This window comes from Malaya genurostris, chromosome 3 (genome assembly GCF_030247185.1).
Source record: "Malaya genurostris strain Urasoe2022 chromosome 3, Malgen_1.1, whole genome shotgun sequence".
Taxonomy (NCBI): Eukaryota; Metazoa; Arthropoda; class Insecta; order Diptera; family Culicidae; genus Malaya; species Malaya genurostris.
The window spans coordinates 12492294-12510831 of NC_080572.1; the positions used below are offsets into that span (position 1 = coordinate 12492294).

Genomic DNA, 18538 nt, shown 5'->3' on the forward strand with positions numbered 1-18538 from the left:
ACTATTATCAATGCTAGAAAATCAAATTACTGAAAAAATTGTCAGTGCATAAATTAAGTTAAACCGTTTAAAGGCATGTTTTTCTTTTTTGCTCATATTAGGCAAAATTTAGAAGTTGCGAACGACGTATACCATTTCGAAAAAAATAAACAAACTCCGAACAATATAAAATTTATTTGTGTATTTTGTACAACAATTTTTAAACTATAATTCTGTTTTATCTACTCTTTAGATATAATTTCTCTGAATGTAATTTAAGCTCATGAGAAGAGGCATCAGTTTGCGTTGCACTATGCGGATACCACTGGCAAATACAAGCAGTTTACATACTAATGCTATTTTTACAACTAGTGAAAACTTTATATCCTGCAATAATTTACACATCTTAAATCAGTCTTTTGAGCACATTTCTCACGTGAGACATACTTGTAACTCATCTACCGCTCGAGCATGGATACTAAACTATTTATAATACAACACACAATTATTGCGAGGGTCAGTGACAATCAAACCTACAACTATTGAAAACTAAAGCTATGAATACGATTTTAAACTAGCCGATGATTGTTGACTCTTGCCATAGGTATGTTGAGCATAAGTGAGAAATGTGCTCTTTATTGCTCAAACTGGTTCTTCGAATAACTGGAAGAAGTCTAGTGGCTGCTTTGAAATCATGAGTTTAACGTTTCATGTTTGCATGACTATTTACAACTGAACAATAACTAATTAATTTTGTTGTCTCCACTAAGTTTTACTTCAAGCAACTGTTTTGTTTATTTCATTATTTCGAATCGGAGAGCTTAAGTTTAACTTTCTTCTTTCGTATATGTAAAAAATAAGGCACTTTTTCTTATAGTATAACGTTTCTATTGACGAAATGTTTTGCTAGGTTTTTGACACGTTGGAAGACGAAACATGTTTTATTGTACATATATTTTATTTCGCTCGAAATTATGATCGATACGTCAAAATGAAATCAATATAGCTCCTGATCATGTATGAATGTTTCCAATTAAATAGCACTCAATCACATTCGACAGTAAAATCAAGAAAATACAATTTGTAAACTACTACAAATATGCCTACAACATTGTAAGATTTACAAATAAAACATCGAATGTACAATACCGTTTTTATTATGTTTAAATATTTTCGGCAACAAAACTGCTCCTACTGGTCTAATATTGCGAAAATAAACTTTGAAACCGATATAATTAAATATTTACACACTTTAAGTCATTCAAAGTGCTACAGAAAGTTTTTGTAGATGCTGCATTAGCTACGACATTTAGCTAAACCTCTAAAAATACTCAATCAGCGATTCTCAAATTTGTCAAACACTTAACCTAGAACAACCTACTTGGCTAAGAGTATCCCCTAGAAGGCGACGGCACCGGTGAAGGCGGCGGAGGTAGTGGCGAAAAGTACGTCGAACTCCGTGAGCTCGGCGATGGCGGACAGCTTTCGGGTAACATTCCACCGACATCGCTGTGGTAGTGCGAACGAGGAGTTGGAGGTGGTGGATATGGTTCGGAATCGTACCGATCGCTGTTGTGGTTCTTATACTTGACACCACCGCGTCCGCTACTACTGCTGGTGCCACCACCGCCCAAGCTGCCACTGGTCATGCCGATCCGATCGCGACTACGTCCGCTCTTGCAGGTGTAGTTGGAGTCGCTTTCGTCGCAAACATCCGTTGAACAAGGCGTTGGCGGTGGCGGTTGATTGATGATTTTATAGTGCTTGTACGGGTTGTAACTAGAGGAGTACCTTGCCGAACCGGCGGTCGTCGCTGGCGATGGTGGAGGGTTCAATGGGTAACCAATGAGGCTGCTTCCGTTGGTGGTGGAACTGGAAGCACCTGTGATGTGGTTACGATCGTAACTGTTGGTACTGTTACGACTGTTCAAGGTTGACATGCGTACCGCATCAGCCACCGAACTCAATTTAGATACCCGAATGTTCTTATTGATACCTCCAGGCGATAGTGGAGCTGCTGCTTGGTCTTCTTTTGGTTCGGAAGATCCTGAACCAAACCTAGATCTGCAGGTCTGTAATAAGTAAACCACAATGAAGACGATGGCTACCGCAATCACCACCACGATCAACATCGTAATCTTGCTTCCACTGGGAGCCATGCGCCTGTTGTTGTATTCCGTGCAAAGTTCCGGTGCTTCATCCTCGCCGTTGGCACAATGCTCATTTCCATCACAAACATTATGGTATGAGATACAAACCTTACTTGTTGGACATTGAAAATCTTCGGGATTTTTACAGCAAACTGCCTCGTCATATCCATCCAAACATTGCGTCGTTCCATCACAAACAAAGTGCTTTTCAATGCATTCACCCGATTGGCATTTGAATTGATCCGCCCTGCATGCAGGACAATCTAGCTCATCTGACCGATCAGGGCAATCTTTCTGTCCATCACAACGCCACGATACCGGAATACAGTCCTTATTATTGTCTCCGTCTAGTCCGTTACTGGGAAACGTCACAGCACAAGTGAAGTGATCTGGTCCACAGACTGGTAGTGCTCCACAACTGCGCCGATCCTTCATCAGCATTAACCCCTGTGGACAGGCACAAATATCGTCTGTCCTAGCATCGTCCGGCGATCCGATACAGATGTGACTACACTTGGCCCTTGCCGAATGGCATGTGTGGTTGCGCAACGCTCGTCCCTCTGGAGTCCAGACGGCCACTATATCGGTTATGTGAGGAATTTTCTGAATTTCCGTGCGACGACTTTCCCCTTGAACCGATATACGCTCCATTCCCGGCCGTTCATCCAGCCAGTAAATGTAGCCATTCAGAGCAGCGATTGACGATACCAGACTGATGTGTTCAGCTACCAGTGTTTTGCTGAAATAGTAATTGTCAGATAGTGATCGTTATTACGAGGTATCGATAGCATATATAAATTTAGCAGAAGTTAAATGTCAAATCGGGAAAAATTAATAAAAGGAAAACTAAAACCAAGAAAAAAATGTTTAAAGGCTGACTGAAAGTAAATTGGTACGCCCCTCGCGTGTCGATAGCTCGCATCTAGTGTTGGTTTATGCTGCGACGTTTATACTTGTATAGAGAACAACTGGTGCAAGGCTCAGTTCGCTTTTACATCTCATCCAAGTCAGTCGATAAAACAAAATCGCTTACGTTCGGGACGGTTGAAAACAGGTACAGTATTGTGTAGTGAAAAATAGAACGATTCCGAAATGATTGAAAACCAAACGATCAAAACCATGCCCCAGTACGGAGAAATTCTTTCCATCGAAAAAGAAGTGTGGAAGAATTTTTTCCCCGATATCCTAAATGGCGTACGTTTGTTACGCATGCGTTTGAAGATGGCTATATTCTATATTCGGATATAAGGATTCCGTGTAAATCACTTGTTACCAATGACAATCAGATGGTTACATGACAATATTGCCAAAAAGCTATTCACTATGGTGAGCCATGTGATAAACTGGACAAGACAACTAACACATGGATCAATAAGTCCCGAGACTCACAATGGAAACAACATTTTTTTTGCAAATTTTTTTTTTATTCATCAACATAATCACCTTTTAGGGTGAAACAACGTTTTTCCAATTTTTCAAAACCATGTTTATAAAAAAAATTATCTTTCACTTCAAAAGAAGCTTCAGTTTCAGCGATGACCTCCTCATTTGAGCCAAATCTTTTTCCCTGGAGCATTTTTTTAAGATCAGCAAAGAGCCAGTAGTCACTGGGGGCTAAATCTGGCGAGTATAGGGGGTGGGGAAGCAGATCAAAGCCCAATTCGTTCAATTTCGCCATTGTTTTCATCGACTTGTGGCAGGGTGCATTTTGTTCCATCGAAAGCAATCGCGGCACCCACTTGGAAAAAACCTTTTTCATGCTCAATTTTTCATGAAGGATAGTAAATACACTTCCATATGATATCTGTGTCATCTCAGCAATCTCACGGAGCTTCACTTTACGATCTTTCATTATAATTTTTGTCACTTTACTCACATTTTCCGGTGTAACGGCTTCCACAGGTCTACCTTAGCGTCATTTGTGTCGATACGACCACGTTTAAACTCGGCAAACCACCGACAAATCGTTGCTTTTGACGGACAAGAGTACGGATAACATTTTTCAATCCATTGTTTCGCTTGCACAGTGTTTTTACCCATTAAAAAACAATGTTTTATCAAAACACGAAACTCGTTTTTTTCCATTTTTTAAACAAATTACAAAACGACTTTACTCCAAACTCGATAACTCAGCTGTTTTTGGTCCGATCGACTTAAAATTTTGACCCGTTTCAAGCAAAGGTTAGTACTCTAGAAAGACGTGGTTACTAGTTTACTACGAGCGCCATCTCTGCTTTAGTCTCGGGACTTATTGATCCATGTGTTAAACCAAAGGACAACAGTGCTTCCTTCACACCAACTCCAAACAACTTCAGTATAGCTGTGACAGCCATCAACAACAATGAAACATTCTCAACAAAGCTATATAGGACACAGTACGCAAACTACAGCACACAAATCCTGGACATATAAGAGCAATAACGTTGATTCCGCCAACAACAGTGACACCGAACCAATGCATGAGAGCGTGAATAGCGAACCACTGTTCCCCATTTATTCGCAAGATAGCAATGAAAATGCGTCTTCTCCAAAGAAAATTTGATTCATTTCTCATTTTGATCGAGGTAGTAAATCTCACTCTAACTCATTGGAACATCAAAATCAACATCAGGGGCACAACCGACCAGAGATAGCAAATCACACTCTGACTTATTGTTGCGAAAGATGAGTTTAAAATAATAAATATATATACAGATTTCAGCAAATGCCGAAATCACTGATTTTGTATACATAAAAACCTGTTTCCAAACACCTAGTGATGAAATGATGCCTTACTTATAAACATTTCATGAGAAATCGATGAAAGTTCCATTTTGGAATTTTTGACTAACTGTTTCCAGACCTGGAGCCTGGGGGGCATTATAATCGAAGTTAGTTTGTACCGTCATAACAAATAAAAAAAATTCTTGAAAGCATTTTGTTCATTTCACTAACGGTTCTAAAAAAAATTAACGCAAACCTAACAAATTGAAATAGGTTTAAAAATTTCGTACATTTTTGCGTCGTCAATTGTATGACAACTCGAAATTTATAACACTCAGCATCCTGTGCTCTCAAAACCGATGATAGTTCCAAGTCAGTAGCTTTTGAGCACTAAAGCAAACACCCTTATTCTGAATAACGACGTATCGTTTTTTCGATCGTATTTCATTCGTATTCCTAATAACGCTAGCAAAATCAAAGGTAGCTAGGATTCGACCGAACCATATTCGATCGACAAACCAATCCGTCGTCGTTATTCAGAATAAGGACGACAACCTTCCTATCGTGAAATTTGACCTTCTGTTTCAAAAGTCTTTGCAGCGTACAGAACTATTTCATTTCTGTCGCAACGATCTCCTACTGACACTAAGAATCCTTCTATGTCAGGGCTCGAACTTACGACAACTGGCTTGTAATACAAGCGCCCTATGCATTGAACCGCCAACCCGGATCACCATCGATCACGACAAACCCTGAATTCAAAGGGATACTTACATTTCTCTTCCCTCAATATCCACCGTATCGATACGTTTCCCATGTGCGTAGAATAACCGATTCATCTGAGAATCCAGAGCGAGAGCCGTTATTCCTTCCAATTTGGAAACCAATTCCTTACGTTGCGATCCATCCAGTTTTGCTCGGACAATGGATTGTGCGGGACCGACATCGGTCCAGAATAGTAAACGCTTCGTAGGATGCAGGGCCAGACTACGCGGTTTTTCCGAACTGCCAATGTCAACGTTTCCGATTCGATCGATATCACCATCTAACCTATTAAGCAAATCATACAAATATATTTAACTAATCCTTTCAATCAATACCATTTGCTTAAAACTTACGTTGTTATATTGATGGTATTGGTGTGCGAACAACTCCAGAAAAGTAACCTTCCGACCGGATCGATTACCATGTCGAATGGCGAGGAAGCTGGATCGATAAACACTTTTGCTGTAGTCCCATTATCGAAGGCTCGACGAATTATTGGACCTCGGCCATCAATCTGTCAAAATAAATGTTAGCTTTAGTATTATTGCTGGTCTAACAATTAGGTTTTGCACGAATATGACATAACCTCACAAAATAAGCTGGATGAACATCGTTTGACAACTATTAGTGGTTTGTTTACATGTTCTTTCCGTATCATTCGATTCTGTTCCATGTTATTCTTGTATTAGGTTCTGCACGATGACGACACAAATGAAATGTCGATGAATCAAATTCATTTTTGATAGTTATTACGTCATTTATCGTCACTGCCAACCTAAAAAACCTAATCGGTGGTTTGTTTTCACACGAAGGAATGATACAAGAATAACATGGAACAGAATGGAATGATACAAAATATATATGTAAACAAACCACTGATAGCTGTCAAACGATATTCATACAGCTTATTTTGTGAGGTTATGTCATCCTCGTGCAAAACCTAATAGGCAGTCATAGCAATTACCCAGTACACGTAACGGGTCAGAACATCGTACTCCACCGCTCGTATGTTTTTACCAGTGACCGGAAGGGGAACATCCGGGGAGTCGGTGGTGTTCGGCATGAAACGTCCGAAAGAGTTTCGTTGGCTAAATATGATGTAGTTCTTTGGCGGACTGCAAGAAACTCGATTGGCATTCAACGTATAGTGAGTAGGGCATGCACATGTCATTTTCCGCTGACCAAGCGCTAGACAGAGATGAGTACAGCCTCCATTGTTCGTTCGACATTGATTCGATCCAGACTGCCGGTTTGGATGGAAAGCCAACAGGGAGTTTGTATATTTGAGGTTAGCATGGACTATGGTTCGATTTTCACCGGTTGTCTTGTTTGCACGCTCGATTTCACCACTGTTCCAATCGCTCCAGTAAACAAAGTCTTTGTACAAAGTGACTGCATGGGGAACGAAAGGATTATCACTGTCTGCCGTAACGAGCACTTTCCGTTTGTTACCATCCCAGTCAGCCGACTCGATGGCAGATGGGGAGCTTTGACTAGCCCAATAAAGACGACGACTATCGGGATCCAACGTTAATCCTGTTGCAAGGTTAGCTCCAGAAATGATTGTCTTCAGTTCACTACCGTCCATTACAGCTCTTCGAATGGAATCCGATGGCCATTCGGCCCAGTACATTAGACCTCGACGCGGTTCTAAGATCAAATTCCTTGGTTCCTCGATTCCTTTCCAAATCAGGATTCTGCGACTGCTGCCATCTAATCTGGCCACTTCAATTCTACGAGCGTCGGAATCTGTCCAGTAAATATTATGAGCTAACCAATCAACTGCAATTCCTTCAGGTTGTATCAATCCAGATTCAACTATTTTTTCCACGTTTGAACCGTTTATGTACGCTCGTGAAATGTGTTTCTGCTTCTGGCTTGCCCAATAGATTCTACGATCGGCTATATCGACGTCCAAGTAGTGAGCGTCAATCACACTTCGGAATGGAGCATAATCAGTGTGGTTGTGGTTATCAATCGAGATTCTCCCAATACTTCCAGTATCATGCCTCGAAAACAAAAGAAAGGCAGATGGAATGAAACAAGTTCGATTATCTCGATCCAACTCATAGTCAATTTGACATCGACAGACATAATCCTTCGGTCGATTGAGGCACAGTTGCGAACAGCCCCCATTCTTCACTACACATGGATTTGAACCCTTATTTTCATGTAACTTCGCTACCTTTAACCCCATCAAATCTGGAAATGCTTCGACGATTACCGTTCGATCATTACCATTCAACTTGTTCGCTCGATCGATAGACCTTCGCTGCCAATCGGTCCAATACAGAAAATCTTCCAACAAACTCAATCCAAAAGCGTGTGGGAGATTGTCCGATAAAATGATATTTCTGCCGGAACCATCCATATTGGCAACCTCAATTCGATCCAACTTAGCATCGCACCAGTAGATCTTCCTGGCATCCACGTCCAGGGCTATCCCGTTGGGCCATCCCAAATTCTGTTGTACGATCAGCACCCGCTCGGTCCCATCCAGTGAAGAGCGCTCGATTTTCGGATCCTTCTCACTCCAATCGCTCCAAAACATCCAACCCAGCGTAGGAGCTAGAGCAATCGCTCTCGGTTCCTCTAGATTCTCATAAATCAATACCCGTCGAAAAGAACCGTCCAATCGGCAAACCTGTATTCGATCTGTACCCGTATCTGTCCAGTATAAGTTCCGCGCTAGCCAATCCACGGCCAAACCGTCCGGACTTTGAATTTCTGTGTTGACGATCTCGATCATGCCAGTTCCATCTGGACGAACTTTTTTGATGGCATTCGATCCCTCATCCGACCAGTAGATATAGTTGTCTATTGGATCGTAATCGATCGCGATCGCATACCTAACCTTCCCAAGCTGCAACTGAACGCTGGTATAGTCCGGAGAGTCCAATGATATTCGACTCACTTGCGTTCGCTGAACGACAAAAAGCATATCTTGAGGACCATCGGCACATTGTGTTGTCGTTAGAAGCTTAACCCCCGTTGGACAGGCACAGCTGTATCCGCCCATATTAGTAGACAACAGACACAGATGTGAACAATTACCATTGTTTCGTCGACAAGGATTATCTGCGGTTGGCTGGAGTCGGGAGTTCCATGCATGAACGGTTATCGGAACCACTGGACTATCAAGAATTTCTTCGTGTTTTTCACTGGCAATGTTGTAATAGTGCAGAGTTCCGTCTTGCCAATCGGTCCAGAAAAGAGAGTTTGGAGCGAACGTAAGGCTATACGGATAATCGAGATTGTTCACTAAAGTTCGTCGATTGCTACCGTCCAGATTCATTACGTCCAGGAAATGAAGGTTCCCATCGACCCAGTAGATCAGTTCATTGTCCAGATCAACTGCCAGCCCGTTGGGCCAGAATATTCGATCCTGTACTATGGCTACCCTCGACTGGGGATCTCCGTCCATGCTGGCGCGTTCAATTTTCGGACTTTCGCCCCAATCGGTCCAGATCATGATGCGTCTGGCAGGTACTAGAGCTATGGCACGTGGTTGATCCAGATCGCTCCAAATCAACACTTTTTGAAATTTACCGTTCAGCGTAGCGACTTCGATTCGATTCGTCTCGCCGTCGGTCCAGTAAAGCTTGTCGGTATACCAATCTATCGCTAGGCCTTCGGGTTTATCCAACCCTTTGGTTATCACAGCAGTTTTGTTGACGGCTTGCAGCGAACCACCCGTTCCTCTTAGCTGGGCGCACTGAATCGTTTCTGAGTTGTGCTCGGTGAAGCAAACCAGCCCCCTCTCGTGGTAGAAGTCCATCGCGGATGCCTCGTTCAGATCCTTGACCAGAATCTCGACCGAGCAGGTGGTGTTCTGCTGGATAGTCACATTCGCCAGCCGGATGTCTATGTACGTGGTGTACAGCAACTGATTCGAGAAGCTGTTGCTGACCGAGCCTGTGAATAGATGGAAACGAAAATGGATAGCTGATAAGATCTACAATTCTCGGCAATGCTGGGTAATTACTCGTTACATTTTTTGTTAAGTGTTGAATGAAAAAGGAGGGTATCGTTTTTTTGTAAGGGATTTATGATACTTTAAATAAATAAGCATGTCAGCAAGATTGCTGATGGAACGAACGATTACCGCAGGGAAAACGGGTTTCATCTGGAAGGGGTGTGTGCAAGTATACTCGAAAAGGTTTGTTCTTTTGATGCGCAGCTGGGCGAACACGTCTCATCGAGAGGGTACGGACCTAGCTATTGTCGAGGTAGAACGGAAGATTTTTCAACCGTACATGCCGCGTGCGCGCGAGTAATTGGAATTTTAAAGCCCTTTTCATGGTCACTGAAGAAAGACTGTCACTGTAAGCGAATTCACCTATCTTACCCTTAGAGTCAATGGATCGAACAGTGGTAGCTAATCTAAGGGTGACTACTGCAGCTTGCAGTTTAATCAGTCACACACAGTTTGTTTAATTTTACTAGTAAAAATAGTACCGAATGGAAAGTAAAACCTTTGATAACATTCAGTTAAATATAAATAAATCCATGAAAAATAACTAGGATGAGAAAAACGACATTGTAACTAGAAACTGCATGGAGTTTTAAGTTTTTTTTTCATGATTGGTCGTGTCTTCTGTAATGTTTTAGGTATTTATCGGAGCTATGTGGAGAAAGTAGATACAGTAACAAGTGTTGTATTTATATTTTATTTCGAAAATTACATCGAATAACTATTTTTCTCGAAAATGATATAGTGGATTTTTTTTTTCAATGTATTTTATATAGATAAACTTTATTCCACTCTTAGTCAAGATGACGAAATAATAGATGAAAAAGTTCTATAAAGCCAATTAGTTCCGATTCCTGAATGCTATGGTTTTTAAGATACAGTTGCTCTCAAAATAAGGCTTGCTGGAAATCTTACAGACAAAATTATTAAAAATCTGAGTTCTTTGTGTTCTATGTCTAAATATATCTCGAAAACGGCTACATCAATAGGGAAGCTCATTATGGACGAATTTGATAACGAAAATGAAAATGATAATGATGATGATGATGATGATAATCATAATGATAAAGCTAAGGATAAAAATAAAAAATAATGTAATAATAACTAGCTGACCCGTCGAACTTCGTCTCATTTATCCCGAAAATCATTTATTCCCATTTATGTGTTCGGAGAGCAGAATTATCAAACGACTAAGTGGTTAACGTTTCTCTCTAATATTTTTCTGATTACGTAACCTACAATCAACGGAATTCGACAACAATTTGCTTTAGCCCAAAAAAAAAAAAAGAAAAATCACCCAAAATTAATGTGAAAATGTGTACAGCTTTTAAGCATCAATAATGTTTTCTCAGAGCTTGTTTTTTACGTTCAAGTTGCCAAAAAGTGCCACACGTACTTAAGAGCTCTAGTACAGTGGATATTTCTAGCAATTGAATACGCAGTCCCTGTTTGGCGGGGCTGTGCACTAACGCACAAACTTAGGCTTCAGCGCATTCAAAGTAAGATCTTGAAGATGATTCTAAATCTACCCCCTTGGACAAGGACTAGTGAAGTACATGAGATGGCCTCCCTGGATATACTAGAATAAAAATTCGAACAATACTGCACGAAATTTGAATAGAGGTCCTCAATTTCTGTAATACAAATAATTCAAAATTTGTACGTATTAGGTTAGGGATAGTTATAAGTAGGTAGATATTTTATTAATAATTAAAATAAATATTATAATTGGTATGTAAAACAAGAGTAACTAAAACACCTATTATTAATAACGAATCGTATGAACAACAAAGATGAAAGGCCAAAGGGTCAAAACACTTGTAATGTAAAACGTTGATGTAATACACAAAAATAAGATTAAAAAAGCATCTTCAAGCATAAATTCTTTACACGTTTCAATCAGTGCCATCAAAGAGAGACGGATATCATCTCAGCAACAAAAGAAACCGACATGGTTCATTTAACATAGAATGGATACCAGTGCGAAAGCGATTATCTCTCGATGACCTGTCTGAGTATCACGGGTTAGCGCGCTCTGAAGCAATTTTCGTTTTTCGATCCGATTCTATACGGGCAGTGGATAATTGTGATAGAATCATTTTACTATTGCCGCTTATTCTAACTATGTACATATAACCTCTTGCATAAGTTGTGTCTATGAGAATATCTGTGAATGCTCCACACAAGGATTTTGAAATATGAGTATGAGAATCATCAAGGCGAATCATCGGTTCGATTTTCTGGGATATTTGTCAAATTTCGATTTTCTCTTGATAAATTCCACACAGTGCCGATTATTGCAAAACTGTATCTATTTTGGTAAGCACCGTGAAATACTCAAAGTATGAGGTGGAGTGAAGAAATGTAGAAAAATTCTCTCACGGTTCATGCATTGAGAGTGTCGCCGACGCAAACCTTAAATCCAAAACAAAAATCAGCTGTTATTGCCGTAACACTCGTTCATTCATGATTAAAGAAACTTTGACCGCAATAATTCATACAACTAGTACTTACTGCACACCGCGAGGAAGAATCAAATTACATCAACTGCACTCGGCGTTGAGTCCGGTCGGTCACATAGTAAAACAGACAAATTATGCTAAGTCAACATTCTCGATGCCGATGCCATTGTCGCACCGCGATATATTGATATATATATATTCAATAACATAAGCGGCGCAACGTAGGAACATAAGGAATCATTCAAATATTCAATGTACTTATATATATTTGTAAATAATTGGCTTTAAGAAATTTAGATATAAAAACCCAATAATTATCAATAAAGACACAGTCAAAATCCAAACCTCACTCAGCAAACATTCGTTTCCGAAACACCGGAGCTCTTCGTTGGTTTCCACCTTGCATCCCTTGGACGAAGGGCCCCATTCCAAAGTCTATAGCGTGTAGTATTTGTTACGCAGGTGCTACAAACTATAGAATTCAATCTAGACTTAGAGGTGGCTTGTACTGCAGGACATCTCTAACTAGAACCTTGGTCGAACGTCGTAAGATCGCCCAACCGGTGGGCGATAGAGAGGCAACGAGTTCTTCTAACATCATCCAGATTGACGATGTTGTATACAATGTAGAGAAATAGTCTCAATCCATCTTGAATATTGATATCTAATTGTCACTTATTATATGCACTTATTATGTGACCTTTGCGCTTCTACAGCACAAACTTTTCATTGATTCACAATGACCAATATTATTCATCTGACTCCATTACTCACAATTCAACAACTGGTAAATGATATCAGAACTTTTTCTCCTGCCTCAAGCGGTATTTCTAGAACAGTCGTATGCATTCCGCCAGTCATATCGATTTTCGCCAATTTTGAATTAGCTTGAGAACTGAAATCTATCCTCAATATACTCCTAGAAATTTCAATAAAAGTTGAGGGGTTTTTCAGTAAATTGTGAAAAAAATATCAACTCATGTTTGTCCCATTCAGTGCAAATTTCAATAATTTCATTTGTTGCAATATTAGAATAACAAAGGTGTATTACCGATATTTCATGTAATAATACCATAATCTAGCATTAAGTAACACAATAAATCAAAAATTCAATCGTCATTTTCTCGACATGACGACTTTCTATACGGGACTGATATGTGAGTATGGTCAGTTTAGTGAGCTATAATTTTGATGCCCAATTAAGCACGGCGCTCGAAATGACGAATCACGTGGATCAAGTATGCCTGTGAAATCTCCACACAAAACAGCTCGTTGCGCGCCAAATAAATTTTTTCAACGATCTAATATTCTTTCCTTCGACGGCCAAGCACTTATGCAACTCGTTGCGCGCCAAACATCAATCGTAGATCTAGTAATTATTGGCGACTTTTTCAGTGGAAAATTCCATTGTCCATACAAAAGAATCTTATAGATGTTTACCACTTTTCCGGCAAGTTTTCCTAATTTTTTTTATGTACGAACCCGGAGGGAGTAAAAACTGATCAAACAAAAAAAAATCATGTAAATTCGTCCATCCGTTCTAACGTGAGGCGATTACAAAGAATTCATATATATATATATATATATATATATATATATATATATATATATATATATATATATATATATATATATATATATATATATATATATATATATATATATATATATATATATATATATATATATATATATATATATATATATATATATATATATATATATATATATAGTGATAAAAATTATAATAATATTAATAATAATAACATTAGAGTAATAATAACTTTTTTTGTCACAAAGTATACATGTCCAGAAAGTTTCTATCAAATCTGAGAGAAGGTTAGCCAACTGCGAATACGAAATTCGCCTTAACATTTGTTTATACTTTCTCGCAATGCGAAAATGAAAGTATTGATGTAGAACACATCTTTATACTAGTATGGGTGTCGTTTCGAAATATGCCGTGGGGAACAGGGTTTCTAGATATACAAATTAATCTCTATTATATTTCTCCTGAAAAATACAGATTTCAATATTGCGAAAGGAAAGAATTTTTTAATAGCGCCTACAATCCACATTTGTTCAAAAAGTGTTTTTCTTAACATATTTCATGTTTTTATACGGATTAAGGAATCAAGTACGTCCCAGTTTAACGCGAAAATGACTTACTTTACTATGGGGCACCCATTCAAAATTTACCCTCTGAAAGAGAGATAATTTTTTTTATCGTGAATATCTCTTGTATCTAACGTATCATTATTTTTGCTACATGTTATCCGAAATATGATCATCGAATCATGATAACTGTTAAGAACGCTACGTACCTAAACTGTTTCTGTCCACCGGTGATGAAAGACAGTAAGAAGAAAACAACTTGCGGTAGAAAAACGTGAAACGTATTCTAAAGTGAAATTTCTGACTGAATTATTTGATTATTCTACTTAAAATTAAATTTCTAAAAACGTTCTATTACCTCTATTGGTAAGAGCTAGTGACCAAATTATAAGATCTATTTAAACTGATGCAAGATATCAAAATATGTATTTACTTACACCGTTTTCGTTTTCGAACCTACACGTCGACTCTGACTCCGAGTAAAACAAACACATGGTACGCGCCCTAAACAACAACTCATAAGAAAAGAGAAAAAATAAACAAACTCGTGGATGTCGTCTAGAGCGTTGCTCAGGTTGCTAAAACAAGCATCTCAAATGTTGTTTGGGCGACTCTGGGCCAGCTCTCGGGCTGCTCTGATCAATAAACGAAAACGGTATTAGGCTCTGAGGATCGACTTCGACAGAGTTATTCGGAAAAATGCTGCTGTAAGTAACCTTTTTTTAAACACTACTAGTTCTGAAACTTGCTACTTTTAGAATTTTGCAATTCTGCTTAATACAGTATTAACAAAAGCGGAAAATACCGTGAGTCGCGTTCGCGAAACTCGAGTCAGAAGTTGCGATCTGTGTGATGAGCCCGATAACGTAAAAATGGTACAGTGCGACGATTGTGATTTGTGGTAGGGGAAGGTGTTCGGTTGCCGGCAGTATTCGGTTGCTGGCACCCTACCATAACATTTGACAGAAAGCAGCATCATTCCGACAAATGTCATGTGTATGTTATAGCAGCATGTTCTTTTTGTGTCGAATACCGAAACAAACAGACGCTTTTAATTTTTGCTGCGTTCAAAACAAATTTTAATTGCGTGAAAATCAACACAAAAGTTTTTTCTGACTTTTTATAGTATCATAAATTGAAGAGCATCAATCGGAAAGGTGAGTGGATTGAATATTTAGGAGGTGAAATCGATCTATTTCGTAATTTAATATCGAATGCTATCAAAATTTTCGCAACCAATCTACCGATTTCGGTTACCGTTCGTTGTTAGTGATATGCAGGCTGCTTTCGAGACAAAGCAAGTCAAAGTTTTGGCCAAACATCTAGCTGCTCATACAGCAGATACTCCGGCTAAGAAAAAACGTGGAAGACCGGGCAAATCAACACCAAAGGCGCCACCATCCAAAGAGCCAAGGCGAAGTCGCCATCAGGCATGAAGACTTTTGTCCAAAACGCTTCTAAAAAGAAAAAAAAATCAGTTTTTTCTTTGAATAACTGCAGTCTTTTCTTATATTTTTCCATTTTTAACTAAATTTCTCGGGGTGAAGGTAACCGAACACCTTTATTGAAATGGCCAAAATTTATCGCTTTACTACAATGATAATAATTTTTTTTTTTCAATCAAATGGATCAACTTAGTTTCTTAATCATAATGTGCACTAAGTCAGAAGTTGTGAGTTCAAAATAAAAGGGTGCCGGTAACCGAACACTCTCTCCTACCATTTCGCGTGCGTTGACGTTAGCCAGTTAATTGAGCAAATAAGTTGGTGCTGCCCCAAATGTACCAGTGTGAACTGACACAATCAATTAACAAACTGCTTAGCACCGAACGCGAAGTGCGGTCTTCGGTGAATAATTTGGCGAGAAACAATTCTGTGAATCTTCGCTCAATCGTATACCCTCTACTGAGCCAATCTGCAGGCACTCTGAATCCTGAATGCGGACTGGCGGATGCTAGAAGAAATACAGAACCACGGGTAACGATAGCCTGAATACGGGCACAGCGGTCTGAAAGAATCAAACGTCCCATGTGACAGGATAGGATCTTCGATCAACATTTTCAACCGCAATATTCGATAGAACAACAATGTTTGAACCAACAGCGAAAACTTTCATATGGAAGCGTATCCGAATGCTAGTTCTAATATACGTTCGCGGCCCGTGAATCAAAGAGAGACTGGAACCATCGATAATGACTTGTTTTTTTTTCCTGGGCAAAGATCTTCCCTAGTACCCCAATCGCGACAAAGAATAACACCGCCTGTGACTGGAATCGAAAGCGAAGATGCTACGTATACGCTAAATCGAAGCCAGTTAGCTGCTAGACAAGCTGTATCGAAAGATCTGCCAGAGTTTAGTGGTAACCCCAAAGACTGGCCGCGTTTTTTTCTCTATGTTCAACTCATCGACACAACTCTGTAAGTTCTCGAGCAAGGAAAACATGCTCAGGTTGCGGAAATACCTAAAAGGAAAGGCACTGGAAGCGGTCATATGTCGATTACTTCACTCATCCAACGTACAAGAAGTTATGACTACACTCAAGATGCAGTACAAAAGGCCGGAGGTCATCATACAAGAAATCGCCAGAAAAATTCGTTCTCTGCCGTCTCCTAATATTGAAAAACTAGACACCGTGATCCAGTTTGCGCTCACTGTTGAAAATCTTGTTGCGACAGTAGAAACCTGCGATATAGCTGATTTCTTGTATAACGTTTCGTTGAGGTACGAACTGGTGGAACGATTGCCGCCAACGTTAAAGCTAGATTGGGTAAGAAGCTGTCGCGACAATCCTACTCTAAATCTTTTGGACTTCAGCGTGTAGTTGAGGTGTATTTCCGAGGACGCAAGCGACGTTTTGGTCTCCGTATGCGATGATTATCGTTCAAGGACAACAAAGAAAGACGGCTTTCTGAATCTTCATTACGAGGAAGAATGTCAGCCAGTAGGTAAACTACCGATAACACAGACAGATCATCGATTCTTCGTTTCAAAAGAGTGTGTGGCGTGTAAGGGGAGTTGTTCAATTTTAGCGCAGTGTAAATGTTTCAAGGAGTTTAGTTATGATTCGAAATGAGCAGCAGTTCGGATTTTCGAAATCTGTCGGAAGTGTTCACGGATGCATAACGGTTTATGCAAGCAGAAAAAAGCGATGTTGACGGGTGTTCGTATCTCCAGAATCCACCTTTTTACAATGAAACTAAACATTCATCGGCTAACTACTGAAACTCCGCGGGTTCAGTGCAGTCAAGCAACCAACACTAGCTGTAACGAGCGACAAGGTCAGTAAAAAATTCTCCTCAGGGTTGTACCAATCATTCTTCGGGGTCCACCGAAGACAATACGTAGTATACGATTCAACTGATCGTTGGTCTCGATTTCGCCTAGACGGATCAAAAACCAAACGACAATTTTATGCAGTATAGACATTCCGATATGCATACTCTAATTCGGTAGCATAATGACGACAGGACTAGATGAATGCTCCAAGTTTATTATATATAAATATTGATCTCTTTAGGGAATCCAATACAATTTGAAAAAGACATCACAATTACACCATCTCGTGACGGAACATGTTACTAATACAATATTGTTGAATAGCTTTCGTTTAGAATGCATCAGAATCTAAAATGTCAAAACTAATTGAGTATGATGTCATGGGAATTTCTATATATTTTAAAGGTTGTTTTTTTCTGATGAAATAAAATATCAGCTATAAACAATACGACAATCAAAATAACAAACCGTAGAAAATTATATGTTGAATTAGAATTAAACTTATCGTCTTCAAATTCAATAGTGATGCTCAATTTTACCTAAATTAAAACGACCTGACATTTTGAATTTATACCACTGGAATCGAAAATCATTATCATAGTAAACTGAATACAAGTGGAGTGATTTGTAAAATCAAGAAGTTTTTTTTCTTTTTATGGAATATTCTGGCCGAGAATGGGGGTTACAAAGCTCCACACTTTCCATACCGGACAAACTAGGCTATGGTGCCCAAATGAACACTAATAACGGAGGAGGAAACCCTCCAGCATGTAACCCAAGCGACAGATTCCTTTACAGTTATTAATTTGCAACGAAAGATTCGAGCATCTTCTACTGCAAGTTCACCAGAGAGTTTGTCACTTGGGTAGGGAATTTGCTTCACTCAGGAACCAGTCAATCATTGAGTCGTGCGTCTGTATCGTATTGGTATTTTGTCATCCTACCAACTGCTTCTGTGTCTTAAATGTCCTCGTCGATGAAACTTTGGAAAATTTCGCATTGTCTTGGCCCAACTTCAGTTGCCTCTTCGAAGTGTAGAAATTTACACTATTCATCATCGAACATTTGTAAGCAAGTACTGTTTTCAGTGTCAACGAACCGGAAACCTAATATTA

General features: G+C 39.4%; 2 protein-coding genes across 7 annotated transcripts in view; one reads left to right on the forward strand and one right to left on the reverse strand.

Annotated features, from left to right (window-relative positions):
- The window catches only part of LOC131438735 (uncharacterized), an 89968-nt gene that overhangs the window by 60376 nt on the left and 11054 nt on the right, over positions 1 to 18538 (forward strand). For 5 of the 6 annotated variants that reach the window (XR_009230978.1, XM_058608946.1, XM_058608950.1 and 2 more), the window contains one exon: positions 233 to 369. The exons of the other annotated variant lie outside the window; for it this stretch is intronic. The gene's annotated coding sequence lies outside the window, so the exon portion shown is untranslated. Of the gene's footprint in view, positions 1 to 232; positions 370 to 18538 lie in introns of those variants that run through there. 6 annotated transcript variants of the gene reach the window in all.
- Positions 156 to 18538, reverse strand: part of LOC131438731 (low-density lipoprotein receptor-related protein 6) — a 103856-nt gene continuing 85473 nt past the window's right edge. Inside the window, exons 3-6 of the mRNA XM_058608941.1 lie at positions 6562 to 9512; positions 5951 to 6111; positions 5607 to 5882; positions 156 to 2868 (exon numbers count right to left, since the gene is read on the reverse strand). Coding sequence (XP_058464924.1) covers positions 1365 to 2868; positions 5607 to 5882; positions 5951 to 6111; positions 6562 to 9512 — 4892 coding nt within the window. The 3' untranslated portion in view covers positions 156 to 1364. The remainder of the gene's footprint in view (positions 2869 to 5606; positions 5883 to 5950; positions 6112 to 6561; positions 9513 to 18538) is intronic.